A 20,576-nucleotide genomic window follows, 5' to 3' on the forward strand; every position below is an offset into this window, starting at 1 on the left:
CATTGTCGCGATGAGCCAAAAGTGGCAAACAAATACAGTGTTATTCAAAAACAAGGAGCAGATTACACATGGTAAAAACAAACAGTAATGTGCGTCGGAGAGAGAAATAACTTTTTCCATTAGATTCCTCACGACAGCTCTCAAGTTCTTGTGCTTTCGGGAATGAAGATTGGAAGATGTACGCATCGTTGGTGGCCTTCCGTGTCTCCGAACATCACCCCCTGAGATTGTTATATATGAGGGTACATAAAATATACTGTTTATACTACCGCCTCTACCCGGAAGCGTCTAAGCCCGGGTTTAGACACAAGAATTTCCTTTAATATTTTTGCTGGCTTGAATGCTATGTAAATGCTCAAATATCTTATAGCGATTCTTTATAGCACACAGTACTTTACGCGGAAGTACTTCGTGTAACATTCTGCTTAGTATTTGCGGTTGCGATGCGATGAAAAGAAATAACTAATTTAGAAATTGTTATTAGCCTCAAATGCTTGGTTTTAACCTTCAATATGTTCTTATTGCTCTTAGGTAATTATACGAAATACAATTGTTCATTAATTGAAATTATGTTTTTATAGTTATTATATACGACGTCTGTACTTCAGACTAATGAACAAAAATCTGATTTTTTCCAGACTTTTTGAACACCCTGTAAAATGGCGAATATTATCCTGCATCTCCAGGGACCAGCCAATGGCGTAACTTTTGTACAAAAAGCGATACAGACATGAACCTTGCACTTTGCTTCTCCGATGGCGCAGTGGTTGCGTCCTCGCCTTGTAATCAAGGTGTCCCGGGTTCGATACCCGGTGGAGGCACGTAGTGGTTTGGATCCCACTTTAAACTGTAGGTCCAGTCCCGATTAGCCTTACTGTGCATAAAGTGGACTTAAAAACACCAAATCAAATCAAATCAAATCAAATTAAGCTTGCACTGGGTATTAACTTTGCATATGTGGATGTTTCTTAAACATTAAACAATAAAATCATGCTGTACATAAACGTTCAGTCTGAGGAAAAGTTACTAAGTTGAAAAAAGTTTTTGTGTGAAGTAAAAGCAAACATGGATGATCTGTGTAGGTATTTATCGAATTTATAAAAGAACAATAAATTTTTGTGACATAGTAACAAAATGTACGTTTTTGGAAATTAAGTAATAAAATGTACGTTTTTGGAAATTACGAGGTATACTGGCAACATTGGTTGTGTCAGAAGGCAGCATCAGGCGTGTCCGACATCTGGCTATGATATTCAAGCAGTGCCCAGATGAAGCAAAAGAGTCGAAATTTATCGTACAAAAAGATAGGTAGGTTTAGTTTATTTTTAAAACAATATCTACATATGCACACTTAATACCCTGCGCAAGGTTCATGTCTATCGTTTTCTGTACAAAAGTTACGTACGTTCAAAGTCTGTTGCGTCATTTTTCGGACACCCTGTAGGATAGTTACCGTATAAAACCCCTGCAGGGTTGTTAGGGATGTTAATCTAGGCCATGCCAGCCTAAAGCTACTCGCTTATGTGAGACGTACTTTTATGTGCATGGGGTAACACCCCTGAGAAATGAAGGTAACTCGTACAACATTTAGGTTTAAAACACTTTCTTTGACTGGACTGGCAGGGTCATGATGTAAGAGAAAAGGATGTACAGTGGTGGAAAAAAGTTCTTCCCCATAAGACTTAATGGCAGTAAATAATGCCGGAAAGGTAGGCAACACACATTGCACCTTTAGGTGATCGGGTGATTCTGCCTGTCTCAAGGAGCAACTCGTCTTTCATGCAATAGCCAACAGACACAGGAAATGTAGGAAAGTCACGTGACTTGTTAGGTGGAATGTTGTTCGTCATAAAATCGCCTTTTCTCAAGCCAGGTCGCAGAACCGACAAAAGTTATAGCCTATGTCCGAAAATGATTCCCCTAAAACCGTTGAACGAAACGCTAAAATAATTATTGCCTTAATTACAAAGGCTACTATACTATATGTGCCGCGGTAGCTCGGTCGTTAGGGAGTTTGATTACCATGCGAGAGATCTGAGTTTGATCTCCGACTGGGGAGAATTGGAATTTTGTCCACCTGTTCAAGTGGCTCCGGCGCCCACCCAGCGTCGTATAAAGTGGGTACCTCTAGGAAACTTTGGGGGGGGGGGTAAAGGCGGCCAGGGGCGTGGTGCTGATCACATTATCCCCACCTTCGACCGTAACAAGAAAGTGTGGGACCCTAACTCCGCACCCCCTACACGCCTTCATGGATTGGTGCAAAGCACAAGGTAGCACTTTGCTTTTTCATTTACTATACGTCCCGAGTTTGTCGGAATAGAACTTTCTAATTTCTATGTGGACTTTCCTCCAAGTTCCGTAGGGATGTGAATAGGCTCCAGTTTTTTTGACACAATTCATCCATGTTATATTTCGTTATAAAAACCACGACCGATATCCTGTGTGTGTGTGGGGGGGGGGGGGGGGCTAAAATTCAAACACTACTCCATTCTCCGATTCTTCGTATCAGAAATAAATCTTAATTCCACACACTGAAAATGTAGCATTTCCTACATCTTAGCATGCAAATATCTAGCAGCAAAGTAATGTGTAGGCACATATTGGTTCGGATACCACTTTAAACTGTAGGTGCATTCCCGATTAGCTTACTGTGCATAAAGTGGACTTAGACACCAAATCAACCAACCAACACAATCCCGTTATTGTCCAGATTATCGAAACCAGAAGCTTCGTCGCGAATAACATAAGCAGGAAGACAATGTGAAATTACCGAACAGAAACAGAACCTAGAACGGCTAGATTGGATTAAATCGACGATACAGCACGCCTTCTGTAATGAAGAAGAATACGAAAGTTGAAGGACCTCGATACACACACACACACACACACACTTTTCCTCCCTTCAATGGTAAGATATCTTTCTTGCAGAGAAGCCTTTACGTAGGCCTTCAAGGCCACAAGGAGAAAGTGTTTATCATGCAATGACGGGACCAAAACACAGGTCTAGTTTGATATGAAAGCTGTGTTCTTCCTTATTTCGTTCGTCATTGATAACAGGAACACGGGCCTCGTCTGCTAACCCTAGTTTCGTAGAGCAGACGCCTGTTTGCCACCATTTGGTTCAGTGACCTTCGCTCGTAGTTAGCAAGAGGGAATGATTCACCAGATACCTGTTGCCTGTGAGGTTATACAAGAATAGATATTTCGTTAGAATCTGTAAGTATTGTTTCATCTGCAGTTATATCAGTTAACGTTCGAATTGTTTCCTAATGGTTACGTTATTTATAAATTAGTTCTCGAGAGTGAGCTTTCTATCTATTTGTATGGGGGGAGGGGTATACAGCCTGCATGTATTATTTTTTTCCTGAAACAAGAAGAAATTCCAAGACAAAAAAGAGACATAGAAGAGTATTTAACAAAATGAAAGAAGATAACGAAAATGTAAATGTTTAAATAAATTATTTTATAGATCGAGTGAATAATATTTTCTCACGGGGCCTCCTCGATGGCTTAATGATAACGTCGTCATTTTATAATCAAGGGATCCCAGGTTCGATACACGGTGGATGCACGTAGTCGTTCGTATGTCATTTTAAACTGAAGGTCCAGTCCAGATTAGCTTATCTGTGCAGAAAAAACTAAAAAAAGAAATTGTCACAGTGTAAGAAAATGTCATGTTCAACCACATACAAAAACCAACACAATTATGGATCGCAACGTATTTTCTCAGATCCATTTTAATTATACGTGCATGATAAAATAACAGAAGTTGAGGAAAGATAAAGCCAAGCGAAACACAGATGCCTTCTCCAGAATTTCAAATCTCGTTACGTAAGGTTCTGGGTTGAAGTCCCAGGCAGGCATGGCTTTCTTGTTCTTGCCCTTTTATCTGCTTTATTTCATCATAAATCGTCGTTATGGTTTACCTACAAGGGAAGAATAATGACAATTGCCAATACAAAGCCAATAACGAACAGAACAACTCAATTAGGGAGATGTCAAGAAAGAAACAAGATTTACAGTGTTTCCGTCTCTCGGTTTCTCGCATTGAAAATTGCTCTCCCGTTCTCGGTCTCGGCTAGTTAAATATAGAAATCGAAAAAGTATGTGAAGATTCATATATTTCATATATCCCGGTTTTATAGGAGATTTCGTGAGAGATGAAATAAGTACTCTTCGATCATGTTTATTTTTATTAGTTTTGTTACGTAACATCACTTTTCTTTGTAGTCGCGGACGAGTGACCATTACATGAAATTAATGACGAAAAACTCAAACACCTGTGACAAGGACGGTACTCAAATCCGGGAACTTTGGTGACGAGATCGAAGGTTGACCACTTAATGAGCTTGCCCACCGAGTCTGCTTAATGTTGCTTGTGTCAGGTAATTCGAAATAACTGTCAATATCCCACATTCATTATCATTTGTTTCATAATTTATCTTATTGATGTTATTAACCTGAAGTCGAAGAAATAGTTGAAAGGCAATAATGCAAGATTGAATGTCTCTGATGTTACTTCGTGCCGAATAATATGACGTGATATTATGATATGAATATATTAATAATGTAATATGCCTAGTCATTCCATTGATTGATCCCAATTGCGCACACAAAATATGGTATAATGTCCACTCCTAACCAACCTCCATGGCAGAGTGGTTAGCACAGCCGCTACGACAGCATGGGCCCCTGGTTCGAATCTCGGCTTGGCCATGGGTGTTCTTGGTGAGTGTCCGTTAATCAATGTCATCATATCATCACTCATTACTCATCTTCATCGTCGCTATTTGCCAAAAGTGAAAGAATAGCGACACTAAATAACAAAAATCCAATCAAATGGAACATATTCACCGATTTAATTCTATACCGTACCAAATTCCCAGTTTATGACTGCTTCTTGCTTCATTTTACTACATCTCAATTGTTTTCCGATTCGAAAAAAAATGGAATGTTGAGCAGTTGATTGTGCATTGTTTCGTTGTTTGGATTGTTTAATTAACGTCGCATTAATTAGTTTTAGACCAATCGTGACAGAGGGAATCGAGAGCACAAAGGAAGGGGAAAAGACAAGTTAGAGACCACGGCTCTCTTTAAAGGTAGCATTCCTTGAACACGACTGAATATTATGGATAAAATTTGTTTCGCTTTTTCCTATTTCTGTTTCAGTTATTTTACTTCGCTTTTCTTCAACCACTCGCGTTAATCGTGTCGGTGAGGAAGAATTATAAACTCGTGAAATGGACGATGGGACAAAAAATGCCTCTCCCACGGTTCGAAACTGTGACCACAAAATATTGTCTTATTTTTAAAATTTACGCCAAATATGGTTTCACTCGTCTCTTTCTCAAGGCGTTCCATTGCCTCTCCGATGGCGTAGTGGTAACGTCTTCGACATGTAACCAAAGGCTTCCGAATTCAATACCAGATAGAGATCCCACTTTTATCTGTAGGTCCAGTGCGTAAACTGGACTTAAACCATTAACGTGTGGCATGTGGCCTGTGATGAGAACCATCATTTCAGTGAACCTTCTTGACAATGAGTAGTATCACTCGAAAAATATTTTCTTACCAGTAGATCTTGTTAAGAAACCAGTTGCTGAAATGTTCTTCTTGAGGCCACGTAGAGTCCAGCGCAGATATTTCTGCCGTGCGATGCGCGACAGAACTAAAGAAGCAGTGTTGCTAATGGAGCAGATAGAAAAATCGCTGCAGTTCGCCGATGCACAGCTGTTACGTACAACAAGGAAATTAGAGAATTCAGGTCTATCTAACGTTGAGTTTTAAACGCCATGCATTATACCAGGACTAGGATTAATATGTACTAACAAGTGGCTTTGTATGTAGCGACATACATATGGACTAAAAATTCGCAAAATATGAACTAACACATAAGTAAAATTACCAAAAATGCTGCAAAGAAGACTTCTTCACACGATTCCTTATTTGAGTGATTTCAAACAAAATAAAAAAATATTATTTTTCATTACATTAATGCACTGGTGGCGTTCTAGCTGTTCACTCCCAAAACCCGTATACACTGGTACGGAACTGCAACGGCAGATAACAACATGCCAACGTGTTAAAAAGCGACAATTGGACCACAACACTCCTCCTCAAGCAGTATTATTATTTCCTCTCTGTGATCGGCGAAAGTCGGTTGCCTTTGTTCTACATTTACAAACGATGCCGGTTTCCACAACAATATCAAGTACATATACTGCCACTAGACGATAAGCTGCGCGGCTTTTTCTTTTGCTATGAACCAGGGCTGGCGCTAGTCATTTTGCCTCCCTGGGCGGAGGCGGCAGATGCCGCTCCATTTCGACCCCCCTCCCCCCGCCATTACGCAGCAACGGGAAATTGAAAATCAATATATTTCTAAGTAAAACATCAAAATATAAAATAAATAATGAGACTTCTTATGCTATTTCAATACTATTAAGCGCAAAAGAATATCTCGCTCGACCACAGTTTTCAATAGGCTTATTTTTTTCTTCTCTTCAAATTTTGCCGCCCTGGCCAGTGGCACGGTTCGCCCTCCCTTTCCGCCGGCCCTGCTATGAACTTGGTCACCCATCAAAGCATGGTAATTTTAACACAGAAAACAATATGCATCGCATTAAGCAGCAAAAATGACAGCCTCCTCTTCCTTCACCTAAATCCCATCTTTCGCAGCAAACGTCGCAAACTCTCTTGACTTCCCGCAAAATGTATGTCCGCCTGTAATTTGACATGCAATTTTTTCAATGTCGGCACTTCATTTTCACGCAGAGCGTAGTCGTATATGCGCCTACGGATAACGTTTTCATCGAAAGCATTCACTGACGATTTGGTCGCTGGTCTTTGTTGTTCTTTCTCGGGAGTGTGGAATGATGTGGAGGGGCCTTCTGACATCTCAAGAGATTGTCTTTCGTTCATGATAGCCCTGATTGTTCGTTCAGGAACTCCAGTCGCAGCCGCTGCTCTCTTGTCAAAATGCTGTATTGGGATGCTAACACCTTCACTGGCTTCCTCCTTCATGAACTCGTGCACGTTGCTTAGAATTTCCCGAGCTTGGCTATGTAAGGTTTTTTATTTCAACTTTGACAGAACTGGAGGTATTATGGAATTTAACCTTCATTAACAAACACACACTTTCACATACACACGCAATACACGCACACAACGTCAAACCGGTAAAATACTTAGTATGAAATAAAAATATGGTGCTTCCAATCCAACAAAACTCACCGTCATTTTACCTGCCTTTCCCCTTCCGTGACAGAAATAGTGCTTCATTATTACAGTTGGCAACACTAGTTACTAGCTAGCCAATGAACATGCACTGCATAAAAGAAGCAACCACTACGCCGTGCTATATTGCCACATTACCGTCCCTGCCGAACGGTGTGAACCGCGAGCTGGAGCGCTATTCAATTGTTTTCAATGATGTTTGCACGAGTGTGTCCAGGAATGGAATGACAATATGGCAACAATAGCGAAGGTTTTCGAGCAGGGTAGAACACGTGATACTAAGAGAGAGGGAGACGAAACGAAAATTGGTATCTACGCAACGGCAAATTTATGTGTGTTGTACTCTAGCACCCAGGTGTTGTTTGTTGTTGCTGGGGCGGCATGAGTCATGTGACTCATGCTATCAATGCTCAATCCTTCCCGAGAACTCAGATCCACCAGACAAACTTAAGCGAATAATTTGTTATTTGGATTGCATAAACAACAGGCTTTAAGACGATACGAAATTCTAGGTCCCGTGGCCCAGGTAATTCTTTCTCCGACTGTACAGGGTGGCCAGAAAGTCCCTTTACACCTCCACTAATTTCATCCCTACATGAATAATATTTACAGTTACTTGTCCAAAACATCCGTATGTGCACCTCCATGATCCCTGCACAGCTTGATACGCCCATTGATGGCCATTGGCCGGAATGCGTGCAGGCCTAAGTGGGGAGCTGCATTGTGCTCCTTGCAATTCCAAGTTCTGCAGAACGCTTTCTGGTCGACTTGCAAGGTGAACGCATCACCGACACACTAACGTCTGCACAAGTTTCCTTTCCGGTTGATGGACGACCAGAACGAGGGGCATCCAAAACACTTCCCAGGCGAAAAGCTTTCTTCTCCCACGTGATCAAAGTCTGACGACTTGGTGGCTCCTTACCGAACCGTTCACGAAACCTATCCATCACCTGAGGCATATTTTCGTTGTTGTGCTTCCGTTTATGGACCCACACAGTTGTCACTAAGCGCTCCTCCAAAGTGAAGTCACTGGTATCTGTCATTGTTGTTCACCAAACACGGGAAGGCGCGACAATGAACTGGTCAACGCACAGACTTTATTCTCCCTCCGCGGGCAGTCACGTGACAGTTACGCGGCAGGCACGTGGCAATTCACGTGAGGAGTAATGTTGCCATATCAATGATCAGGATGGGAGGTAAAAATCTTAAACATCTTACCATCTTTCATTGTTACACGCATTTAGTTCGGGTGTAAAGGGACTTTCTGGCCACACTGTACGTTACCTCTGGTTCTAGACGTGAAGATCGTCTCCGCCAGTTCTCCTGTGCAGGCACGCTCCCTGAAATGAAATTCCGATGGCGCACCACTCCTCGCGGTAACTCCTTTGCGTATCAATCGATAATCGGACTATGACTGTGTACTCTAAGACAATCGCACTATATCTGACCCCGAGATCTTTTCAAATTTTCGAACGTTAGCCGGCTGTGCATGTTCTATTCTGCACCCAACCGTTCTCCGAGTTATTGCTGACTTTTATTTTATTTCCTACTATTTCCTATTAAACTCCCGTGCCTGCTGATTCTTCATCTTTGAAGGTCGGCGGCGTTTTACGTTTCTTTGATTTTAAAAATGTAGTCTGTCAGCGATTTATGCACACTCCCCTAACACCCTCAAAATTTCAACAGCGCTATAAAATTTTTCACAAGGGGCCAATTGATGCTTATTTTGACTCGAAACATCTCTAGATCTCCCAAATTCAGACTTACACCCCCAAATAGAATATTCTGTACAAACCCCTGTAGTCTGTGCATTCCACCGGTGACAATAGAACGTCCTTTTCCATTCGATTTTTCCCCTTTCCTTTCAGTACTCGCGGATTCTGATAATCGTGATGATGGTGGAATTCGGGGCTGGGATCACCGCCATGACGAGGTACAACGAGCTGCTGAAGATGCATCACAGGGCGAGGGTCTACATGAACAATACATTCATACTCGCTGCAAACAACGTCTCCCGGTATGGAACGGCGTGGGACGGCATCCAGTCAAGGGTATCTGCACTCTTTTAGTTAAGATTTAGTGTTTATTTTAGGCAAACGGCCAACTTTGATGTTCCGTTCACTCTTGACCACGCCCAATGATGTGCAGTTCACATTAGGGCAAGACCGACCAAACTACAAACATGTAACCAGAGATCTCGTATGTGGGGGGCAATATGAAAAGAACATGAATTTTCCTCTGAACATGAAAAGAATATTATTAGTAGTGGTATTTGTGGTAGGGACAGCGCGGGAAAGTATGAACCCCCCTCAAGCAGATTTGCTTACACTTAAAACAGGCTCAACATGCCCATACGAGCTTTTTGCTCAAGTGTGGAACCCCGCCTAATCCAAGATTTTTGTAAAAATGCCCTCATGGATTCCATGAGAAAGTATGACCCCCCTCAGATTGATTTGTTTACACTTACAGAAGGCACTTCTGTGAGATTGTTGTCCATAAACCTGTCAAAAATATGCCCCTCTTGATATTTTTTTTGGCCACACTTAAAATTAGGCCACCCACACCCATCCACACCCACACCCACACCCACCCACACCCACCCACACCCTCATATATTCACTTCCGGTCCACTTCCGGTCCACTTCCGGTCTACTTCCGGTCCACTTCCGGTCCACTTCCGGTCCACTTCCGGTCTACTTCCGGTTTGCCTACTTCCGGTCCACTTCCGGTCCACTTGTGGCCAAGTTGTGCCCTATTTCTGCTTTTTTTTATCCAGCATAGAGTTTTGATTTGAATCCCAAGAAATTGTATATAAATACCAAAGCCAAAAATATTAAGTGTATATACACATACACACGTACACACACACACAAAGCACAGTGCTGAACCCAACTGATATTTTTATCCAGCATAGAATTTTGATTTGAACCCCAAGAAATTTTATATAATATAGATACCTGAACATGCAAACATATTTTGAAAGAAGAAATATTGCAAGATATATAAAATCAGACCACCTGTTGGATTGTTTTAGGGAAAAATCTATCAGAGTATGATTTTTTTAAAGTGCAAAATGAAACAGAAGCAAGATGGGTACTTGACAGTGATGTTGGGTTTGGGTATGTGAGCATAGAATTGGGTTCTGAATATGATGATTTTGAATCCAATACATACTGGCATAGAATTGATGCATACCTGTTGCATTGTTCTTGGGGAAAATATGTTGCTTTTTTTACAAAAAGTACTTCAAGTTTAGAAAAATTTAGGTTTTACAAATTTTTTCATGATCATAGAATTTATACAAACAGCAGGTGGCCTGTTGATGACATATCATGGGACACAACAATTTCCATACTTGATGAGGCAGGAAAATTGGATGTAAATTCTGGTTTATATTTTAATGAGTTGATTATGTACCTGCTTAAAAACAATATCAATTCTGGCTTATTCAATACAAGATGGACTTAAATAATTACACAAAATATTTTTTTTGCTAACAATTTCAAGTTTCTTGAGTGGGAATATGTTGTTTTTAAGATCAGTATTGATTCTGTAGTACAGCATTGCTGTGGAACATGTTAAGTCCTTGGATTCTGTCACACCTATTCTAATACAATTAATATCACAAGTACCATTACAAGGCACGCACCGCATAAAATCATAATTCCAAGCGATGGAATGGATTCCACGATTCCATATCAAACATACTGCAATTGGAGCTTCAGCAGTTCGGGACTGTGCAATATATTGTCTACAAATGTAGGATTGTACGGGTTGCAAACAAAACTCCCAAAGCTTATGTATTTCAGGTTTCTTAAATTTGAAACAGAATCCAAACTGTCTGGAAGTTCATAAAAGTGAAGCCATTCTACAAGCGGGTCTATCTCAGCTTTTGCATGATATATTTGAGCAAGAGGTGGTGTTTATAATATTTGTTGGTATAGAGGTTTGTTCTGAGTACAATTATATCTTATTAATTATGAACAGCTCTGCTGCATGTTGTGATGATGAATATCTAGTCCCTAAACCTAACAGAGCTGTGCAGTGATGTTGTTATTGGGAACAGGATTCAAATCCTACAAATATTTATGGATAGGAGTGAAGAATTAATTTTTGCCATGAAATTATATCTAGATACTCAATATCCCTGTGCAACAATGCTGTTATTGGGAACAGGATTCAAATCCTACACAGATACAGATTCTTGCTGAGCTTAATAGGTGATTGTCATGGAAGATTTCTGCTGTTATTAGGTACAAAATTCAATTACACAGACACAGATATAAATAATAATGCATACAGAACTGTGGTTTCTATAAATCTATACTCAATATCCCTATACCTGACAGCTGTGCGGTGATGCTGTTATTGGGAACAAGATTCAAATCCCACACAGAAACAGATTTTTGCTGGGCTTAGAACTATTATGGATAGGTGATTGCCATGAAATAATATCCCTATACCTGACAGAGCTGTGCAGTGATGCTGTTATTGGGAACAATTTTAACAGAGCTGTGTTTTCCATAAATCTATACTCAATATCCCTATACCTGACAGAGCTGTGCAGTGATGCTGTTATTGGAACAGGATTGAAATATACAGATCCTTGCTAAACTTAGAACTATGCCATGAACAAAACTGTGCGGGGATATAATTATTGGGAACAAGCTTCAAAACCTCGCACAATGCTGAGCTTAGAGTGAAGATACCAGTGATATAATTATTGGGAACAGGATTCAAATTTTGGATAGGTGATTACCATGAAGATACTCAATATTTTTGTTATTAGGTATAAATATTATTTTATTCAATTCTTCACCTCCATATCTATAACATCTCTGTGTAATTCCATAACAGTTCCATGCTCAGCTCACAAACAAATCTCATCTAACAGTTCCACAACAGTTCCATGCTCAGCACTGTGTCTCTGTAAGGCAAGCACAGCTCTGTTAGAGATAGGGATTAAAAATTATTTCATTCTTCACAAATCTAACAGTTCCATGCTCAGCTCTGTCTGTGTGGGGATTTGTACCTAATAACATCAAAACAACACAGCTCTGTTAGTTCAATTCTTCACATCCATATCCATAACATCTCTGTGTAATTCCATAACAGTTCCATGCTCAGCTCTGTGTCTATGTAGAGCAGATAGGGATATTATATAAATTTAAAAATTATTTTATTCTTTACAAACAAATCTCTTCTAACAATTCCATAGCAGTTCCATGCTCAGCTTGTATCTGTGTGGGATTTGTACAGCAATATTAGAGACAGAGTAGATGGGTATAAATATTATTTTATTCAATTCTTCACCCCCATATCCATAACAGCTCTGTGTTTATAATCTAACAATTCCCATAACAGTTTCATGCTCAGCAAGGCTCTGTGTCTGTGTAGTTTCATAACAGTTCCTGTGTGGGATTTGTACAGAGCACAGCTCTGAGATAGGGACTAACAGTTAGGGTATAATTAATTCTTCACATCTAACAACTATAACAATTCCTTCTATCTATTGAGTGTCTAGATGTTATTTCATCCCTATGCCATGACAGTTTCAACTCTGTATTTGTGTGGGATTTAAAGCTTGTCTAATTCTTCACATCTCCCAATGTGTGGCATGAAATTGTGTTTTTTGCCAAAAAAATCTCAGCATGGCCCTGTGTCTGTGTGAGATTTGAGGCCTGTTCCCGGTATAGGTAGATTTGAAATAGGATCTGTGCCTCCCGGCTTGAGAAGAAAGGGACTATGCATATTGTTTTGAGGTGGGATCTGAATCTCAGCAAAAGCCCTAATCACAGCGGAGCTGTGTCAGGGATCATAATTGATAGGATATAATTGTATTCAGAACAAACCCCCCTATAAGATATGATAATTTTCAAGCTCTGCTGTTACAAACACTTCCCTGTATACATACTGGGCTATCACTATAATAATATTTGCCACATGTTCTGTGATCTTGTAATAATTATTCCTGTCGGTGATAAAAATATTGTTCAATTCTAACTAGCTCAATTCTTCACAATTCCATAACAGTTCCATGCTCAGCTAGCAGATAGGGATATTAAGTATAAATTTAAAAATTATTTAATTCTTCACAAACAAATCTCATCTAACAATTCCATAACAGTTCCATGCACAGCTCTGTGTCTGTGTGAGGCAAGCACAGCTCTGTTAATAAATTTTATTTTTTCCAATTGTATAATTGAGCATAGCAAAAAATCTCAGCATGGCCCTGTGTCTGTGTTTGAGACCTGTTCCCGGTATAGGTAGGTACAAATCTGGCAATCACATAGGATCTGTGCCTCCCGGCTTGAGATATGCATATTGTTTTGAAACCTTACTGGGTGGGATCTGAATCTCAGCAAAAGCCCTAATAAAATATAATTTGGATGTGTTTCTGTATTTTTCAAGCTCTGCTGTTACAAACACTTCCCTGTATACATACTCTGCAACATATGGGCCATCACTATAATAATATTTGCCACATGTTCTGTGATCTGTAATCTTGTAATAATTATTCCTGTCGGTGATACAAACATTGTCACAAATTTCCTGTCTTGAGGAAATATCAACAAGGCTTATTCTTCACAAACAAATCTCATCTAACAATTCCATGCTCAGCTCTGTGTCTGTGCGAGGAGGATTTGTACCTAATAACATCAGTACAGCACAGCAGCTCTGTTAGAGATAGGGATGATTTATTATTGAAACATCTAGAAATTATTCTTCACAAACAAATCTCATCTAACAATTCCATGCTCAGCTCTGTGTCTGTGCAAGGATTTGTACCTAATAACATTAGTACAGCACAGTTACTCTGTTAGAGACAAAGCAAATAGGTATAAATATTATTTTATTTATTTCTTCACAACAGCTCTGTGTCTGTGTGAGGCAAGCACAGCTCTGTTAGAGATAGGGATATTGAGTATTGAAACATCTAGAAATTATTTTATTCTTCACAAACAAATCTCATCTAACAATTCCATGCTCAGCTCTGTGTCTGTGTGGGGATTTGTACCTAATAACATCAAAACAACACAGCTCTGTTAGAGACAGAATATTCAATTCTTCACAATTCCATAACAGTTCCATGCTCAGCTCTGTGTCTATGTAGAGCAAAACTGTTAGAGATAGGGATATTAAGTATAAATTTAAAAATTATTTCATTCTTCACAAACAAATCTTATTTAACAATTCCATAACAGTTACATGTTCAGCTCTGTGTCTGTGTGAGGCAAGCACAGCTCTGTTAAATATATGAATATTAAGTATAGATCTAAATTTTATTCTTCACAAACAAATCTCATCTAACAATTCCATAACAGTTCCATGCTCAGCTTTGTGTCTGTGTGGGATTTGTACAGCAACATAGCTTTGTTAGAGACAGAGTAGATGGGTATAAATATTATTTTATTCAATTCTTCACCTCCATATCAATAACAGGTCTGTGAAATTTATTTTTTACATCTAAAAATTCCCTTAACAGTTTCATGCTTAGCAAAGCTCTGTGTCTGTGTAGATAAGGATATTAATATTTTATTTTTTTTATAACAGTTCCTGTGTTTGTGTGGGATTTGTACAGAGCACAGCTCTGAGATAGGGACTAACAGTTAGGGAATAATTAATTCTTCACATCTATTGAGTGTCTAGATGTTATTTCATCCCTATGCCATGACAGTTTCAACACTGTATTTGTATGGAATTTAAAACTTGTCTGAAAAGTGGCAATCAATGCCCATTGTTTCTATATAAACGTTTCAACATATGTTCAACATATGTTGAAACGTTTATATAGAAACAATGGGCATTGATTGCCACTTTTCAGACAAGTTTTAAATTCCATACATGTTCAACATATGTTGAAACGTTTATATAGAAACAATGGGCATTGATTGCCACTTTTCAGACAAGTTTTAAATTCCATACAAATACAGTGTTGAAACTGTCATGGCATAGGGATGAAATAACATCTAGACACTCAATAGATGTGAAGAATTAATTATTCCCTAACTGTTAGTCCCTATCTCAGAGCTGTGCTCTGTACAAATCCCACACAAACACAGGAACTGTTATAAAAAAATAAAATATTAATATCCTTATCTACACAGACACAGAGCTTTGCTAAGCATGAAACTGTTAAGGGAATTTTTAGATGTAAAAAATAAATTTCACAGACCTGTTATTGATATGGAGGTGAAGAATTGAATAAAATAATATTTATACCCATCTACTCTGTCTCTAACAAAGCTATGTTGCTGTACAAATCCCACACAGACACAAAGCTGAGCATGGAACTGTTATGGAATTGTTAGATGAGATTTGTTTGTGAAGAATAAAATTTAGATCTATACTTAATATTCATATATTTAACAGAGCTGTGCTTGCCTCACACAGACACAGAGCTGAACATGTAACTGTTATGGAATTGTTAAATAAGATTTGTTTGTGAAGAATGAAATAATTTTTAAATTTATACTTAATATCCCTATCTCTAACAGTTTTGCTCTACATAGACACAGAGCTGAGCATGGAACTGTTATGGAATTGTGAAGAATTGAATATTCTGTCTCTAACAGAGCTGTGTTGTTTTGATGTTATTAGGTACAAATCCCCACACAGACACAGAGCTGAGCATGGAATTGTTAGATGAGATTTGTTTGTGAAGAATAAAATAATTTCTAGATGTTTCAATACTCAATATCCCTATCTCTAACAGAGCTGTGCTTGCCTCACACAGACACAGAGCTGTTGTGAAGAAATAAATAAAATAATATTTATACCTATTTGCTTTGTCTCTAACAGAGTAACTGTGCTGTACTAATGTTATTAGGTACAAATCCTTGCACAGACACAGAGCTGAGCATGGAATTGTTAGATGAGATTTGTTTGTGAAGAATAATTTCTAGATGTTTCAATAATAAATCATCCCTATCTCTAACAGAGCTGCTGTGCTGTACTGATGTTATTAGGTACAAATCCTCCTCGCACAGACACAGAGCTGAGCATGGAATTGTTAGATGAGATTTGTTTGTGAAGAATAAGCCTTGTTGATATTTCCTCAAGACAGGAAATTTGTGACAATGTTTGTATCACCGACAGGAATAATTATTACAAGATTACAGATCACAGAACATGTGGCAAATATTATTATAGTGATGGCCCATATGTTGCAGAGTATGTATACAGGGAAGTGTTTGTAACAGCAGAGCTTGAAAAATACAGAAACACATCCAAATTATATTTTATTAGGGCTTTTGCTGAGATTCAGATCCCACCCAGTAAGGTTTCAAAACAATATGCATATCTCAAGCCGGGAGGCACAGATCCTATGTGATTGCCAGATTTGTACCTACCTATACCGGGAACAGGTCTCAAACACAGACACAGGGCCATGCTGAGATTTTTTGCTATGCTCAATTATACAATTGGAAAAAATAAAATTTATTAACAGAGCTGTGCTTGCCTCACACAGACACAGAGCTGTGCATGGAACTGTTATGGAATTGTTAGATGAGATTTGTTTGTGAAGAATTAAATAATTTTTAAATTTATACTTAATATCCCTATCTGCTAGCTGAGCATGGAACTGTTATGGAATTGTGAAGAATTGAGCTAGTTAGAATTGAACAATATTTTTATCACCGACAGGAATAATTATTACAAGATCACAGAACATGTGGCAAATATTATTATAGTGATAGCCCAGTATGTATACAGGGAAGTGTTTGTAACAGCAGAGCTTGAAAATTATCATATCTTATAGGGGGGTTTGTTCTGAATACAATTATATCCTATCAATTATGATCCCTGACACAGCTCCGCTGTGATTAGGGCTTTTGCTGAGATTCAGATCCCACCTCAAAACAATATGCATAGTCCCTTTCTTCTCAAGCCGGGAGGCACAGATCCTATTTCAAATCTACCTATACCGGGAACAGGCCTCAAATCTCACACAGACACAGGGCCATGCTGAGATTTTTTTGGCAAAAAACACAATTTCATGCCACACATTGGGAGATGTGAAGAATTAGACAAGCTTTAAATCCCACACAAATACAGAGTTGAAACTGTCATGGCATAGGGATGAAATAACATCTAGACACTCAATAGATAGAAGGAATTGTTATAGTTGTTAGATGTGAAGAATTAATTATACCCTAACTGTTAGTCCCTATCTCAGAGCTGTGCTCTGTACAAATCCCACACAGGAACTGTTATGAAACTACACAGACACAGAGCCTTGCTGAGCATGAAACTGTTATGGGAATTGTTAGATTATAAACACAGAGCTGTTATGGATATGGGGGTGAAGAATTGAATAAAATAATATTTATACCCATCTACTCTGTCTCTAATATTGCTGTACAAATCCCACACAGATACAAGCTGAGCATGGAACTGCTATGGAATTGTTAGAAGAGATTTGTTTGTAAAGAATAAAATAATTTTTAAATTTATATAATATCCCTATCTGCTCTACATAGACACAGAGCTGAGCATGGAACTGTTATGGAATTACACAGAGATGTTATGGATATGGATGTGAAGAATTGAACTAACAGAGCTGTGTTGTTTTGATGTTATTAGGTACAAATCCCCACACAGACAGAGCTGAGCATGGAACTGTTAGATTTGTGAAGAATGAAATAATTTTTAATCCCTATCTCTAACAGAGCTGTGCTTGCCTTACAGAGACACAGTGCTGAGCATGGAACTGTTGTGGAACTGTTAGATGAGATTTGTTTGTGAGCTGAGCATGGAACTGTTATGGAATTACACAGAGATGTTATAGATATGGAGGTGAAGAATTGAATAAAATAATATTTATACCTAATAACAAAAATATTGAGTATCTTCATGGTAATCACCTATCCAAAATTTGAATCCTGTTCCCAATAATTATATCACTGGTATCTTCACTCTAAGCTCAGCATTGTGCGAGGTTTTGAAGCTTGTTCCCAATAATTATATCCCCGCACAGTTTTGTTCATGGCATAGTTCTAAGTTTAGCAAGGATCTGTATATTTCAATCCTGTTCCAATAACAGCATCACTGCACAGCTCTGTCAGGTATAGGGATATTGAGTATAGATTTATGGAAAACACAGCTCTGTTAAAATTGTTCCCAATAACAGCATCACTGCACAGCTCTGTCAGGTATAGGGATATTATTTCATGGCAATCACCTATCCATAATAGTTCTAAACCCAGCAAAAATCTGTTTCTGTGTGGGATTTGAATCTTGTTCCCAATAACAGCATCACCGCACAGCTGTCAGGTATAGGGATATTGAGTATAGATTTATAGAAACCACAGTTCTGTATGCATTATTATTTATATCTGTGTCTGTGTAATTGAATTTTGTACCTAATAACAGCAGAAATCTTCCATGACAATCACCTATTAAGCTCAGCAAGAATCTGTATCTGTGTAGGATTTGAATCCTGTTCCCAATAACAGCATTGTTGCACAGGGATATTGAGTATCTAGATATAATTTCATGGCAAAAATTAATTCTTCACTCCTATCCATAAATATTTGTAGGATTTGAATCCTGTTCCCAATAACAACATCACTGCACAGCTCTGTTAGGTTTAGGGACTAGATATTCATCATCACAACATGCAGCAGAGCTGTTCATAATTAATAAGATATAATTGTACTCAGAACAAACCTCTATACCAACAAATATTATAAACACCACCTCTTGCTCAAATATATCATGCAAAAGCTGAGATAGACCCGCTTGTAGAATGGCTTCACTTTTATGAACTTCCAGACAGTTTGGATTCTGTTTCAAATTTAAGAAACCTGAAATACATAAGCTTTGGGAGTTTTGTTTGCAACCCGTACAATCCTACATTTGTAGACAATATATTGCACAGTCCCGAACTGCTGAAGCTCCAATTGCAGTATGTTTGATATGGAATCGTGGAATCCATTCCATCGCTTGGAATTATGATTTTATGCGGTGCGTGCCTTGTAATGGTACTTGTGATATTAATTGTATTAGAATAGGTGTGACAGAATCCAAGGACTTAACATGTTCCACAGCAATGCTGTACTACAGAATCAATACTGATCTTAAAAACAACATATTCCCACTCAAGAAACTTGAAATTGTTAGCAAAAAAAATATTTTGTGTAATTATTTAAGTCCATCTTGTATTGAATAAGCCAGAATTGATATTGTTTTTAAGCAGGTACATAATCAACTCATTAAAATATAAACCAGAATTTACATCCAATTTTCCTGCCTCATCAAGTATGGAAATTGTTGTGTCCCATGATATGTCATCAACAGGCCACCTGCTGTTTGTATAAATTCTATGATCATGAAAAAATTTGTAAAACCTAAATTTTTCTAAACTTGAAGTACTTTTTGTAAAAAAAGCAACATATTTTCCCCAAGAACAATGCAACAGGTATGCATCAATTCTATGCCAGTATGTATTGGATTCAAAATCATCATATTCAGAACCCAATTCTATGCTCACATACCCAAACCCAACATCACTGTCAAGTACCCATCTTGCTTCTGTTTCATTTTGCACTTTAAAAAAATCATACTCTGATAGATTTTTCCCTAAAACAATCCAACAGGTGGTCTGATTTTATATATCTTGCAATATTTCTTCTTTCAAAATATGTTTGCATGTTCAGGTATCTATATTATATAAAATTTCTTGGGGTTCAAATCAAAATTCTATGCTGGATAAAAATATCAGTTGGGTTCAGCACTGTGCTTTGTGTGTGTGTGTACGTGTGTATGTGTATATACACTTAATATTTTTGGCTTTGGTATTTATATACAATTTCTTGGGATTCAAATCAAAACTCTATGCTGGATAAAAAAAAGCAGAAATAGGGCACAACTTGGCCACAAGTGGACCGGAAGTGGACCGGAAGTAGGCAAACCGGAAGTAGACCGGAAGTGGACCGGAAGTAGACCGGAAGTGGACCGGAAGTGGACCGGAAGTAGACCGGAAGTGGACCGGAAGTGGACCGGAAGTGAATATATGAGGGTGTGGGTGGGTGTGGGTGGGTGTGGGTGTGGGTGTGGATGGGTGTGGGTGGCCTAATTTTAAGTGTGGCCAAAAAAAATATCAAGAGGGGCATATTTTTGACAGGTTTATGGACAACAATCTCACAGAAGTGCCTTCTGTAAGTGTAAACAAATCAATCTGAGGGGGGTCATACTTTCTCATGGAATCCATGAGGGCATTTTTACAAAAATCTTGGATTAGGCGGGGTTCCACACTTGAGCAAAAAGCTCGTATGGGCATGTTGAGCCTGTTTTAAGTGTAAGCAAATCTGCTTGAGGGGGGTTCATACTTTCCC

General features: G+C 38.6%; 1 protein-coding gene across 1 annotated transcript in view; it reads left to right on the forward strand.

Moving 5' to 3' along the window:
• LOC145982188 (23 kDa integral membrane protein-like) overlaps window positions 1–20,576 on the forward strand; it is a 41,828-nt gene that overhangs the window by 5,749 nt on the left and 15,503 nt on the right. Inside the window, exon 3 of the mRNA XM_083115754.1 lies at window positions 9,105–9,287. Within this exon, the coding sequence (XP_082971880.1) occupies window positions 9,105–9,287 (183 nt within the window). The remainder of the gene's footprint in view (window positions 1–9,104; window positions 9,288–20,576) is intronic.

This window comes from Lepisma saccharinum (assembly GCF_977018435.1).
Source record: "Lepisma saccharinum chromosome 12 unlocalized genomic scaffold, izLepSacc3.1 SUPER_12_unloc_1, whole genome shotgun sequence".
Taxonomy (NCBI): domain Eukaryota; kingdom Metazoa; phylum Arthropoda; class Insecta; order Zygentoma; family Lepismatidae; genus Lepisma; species Lepisma saccharinum.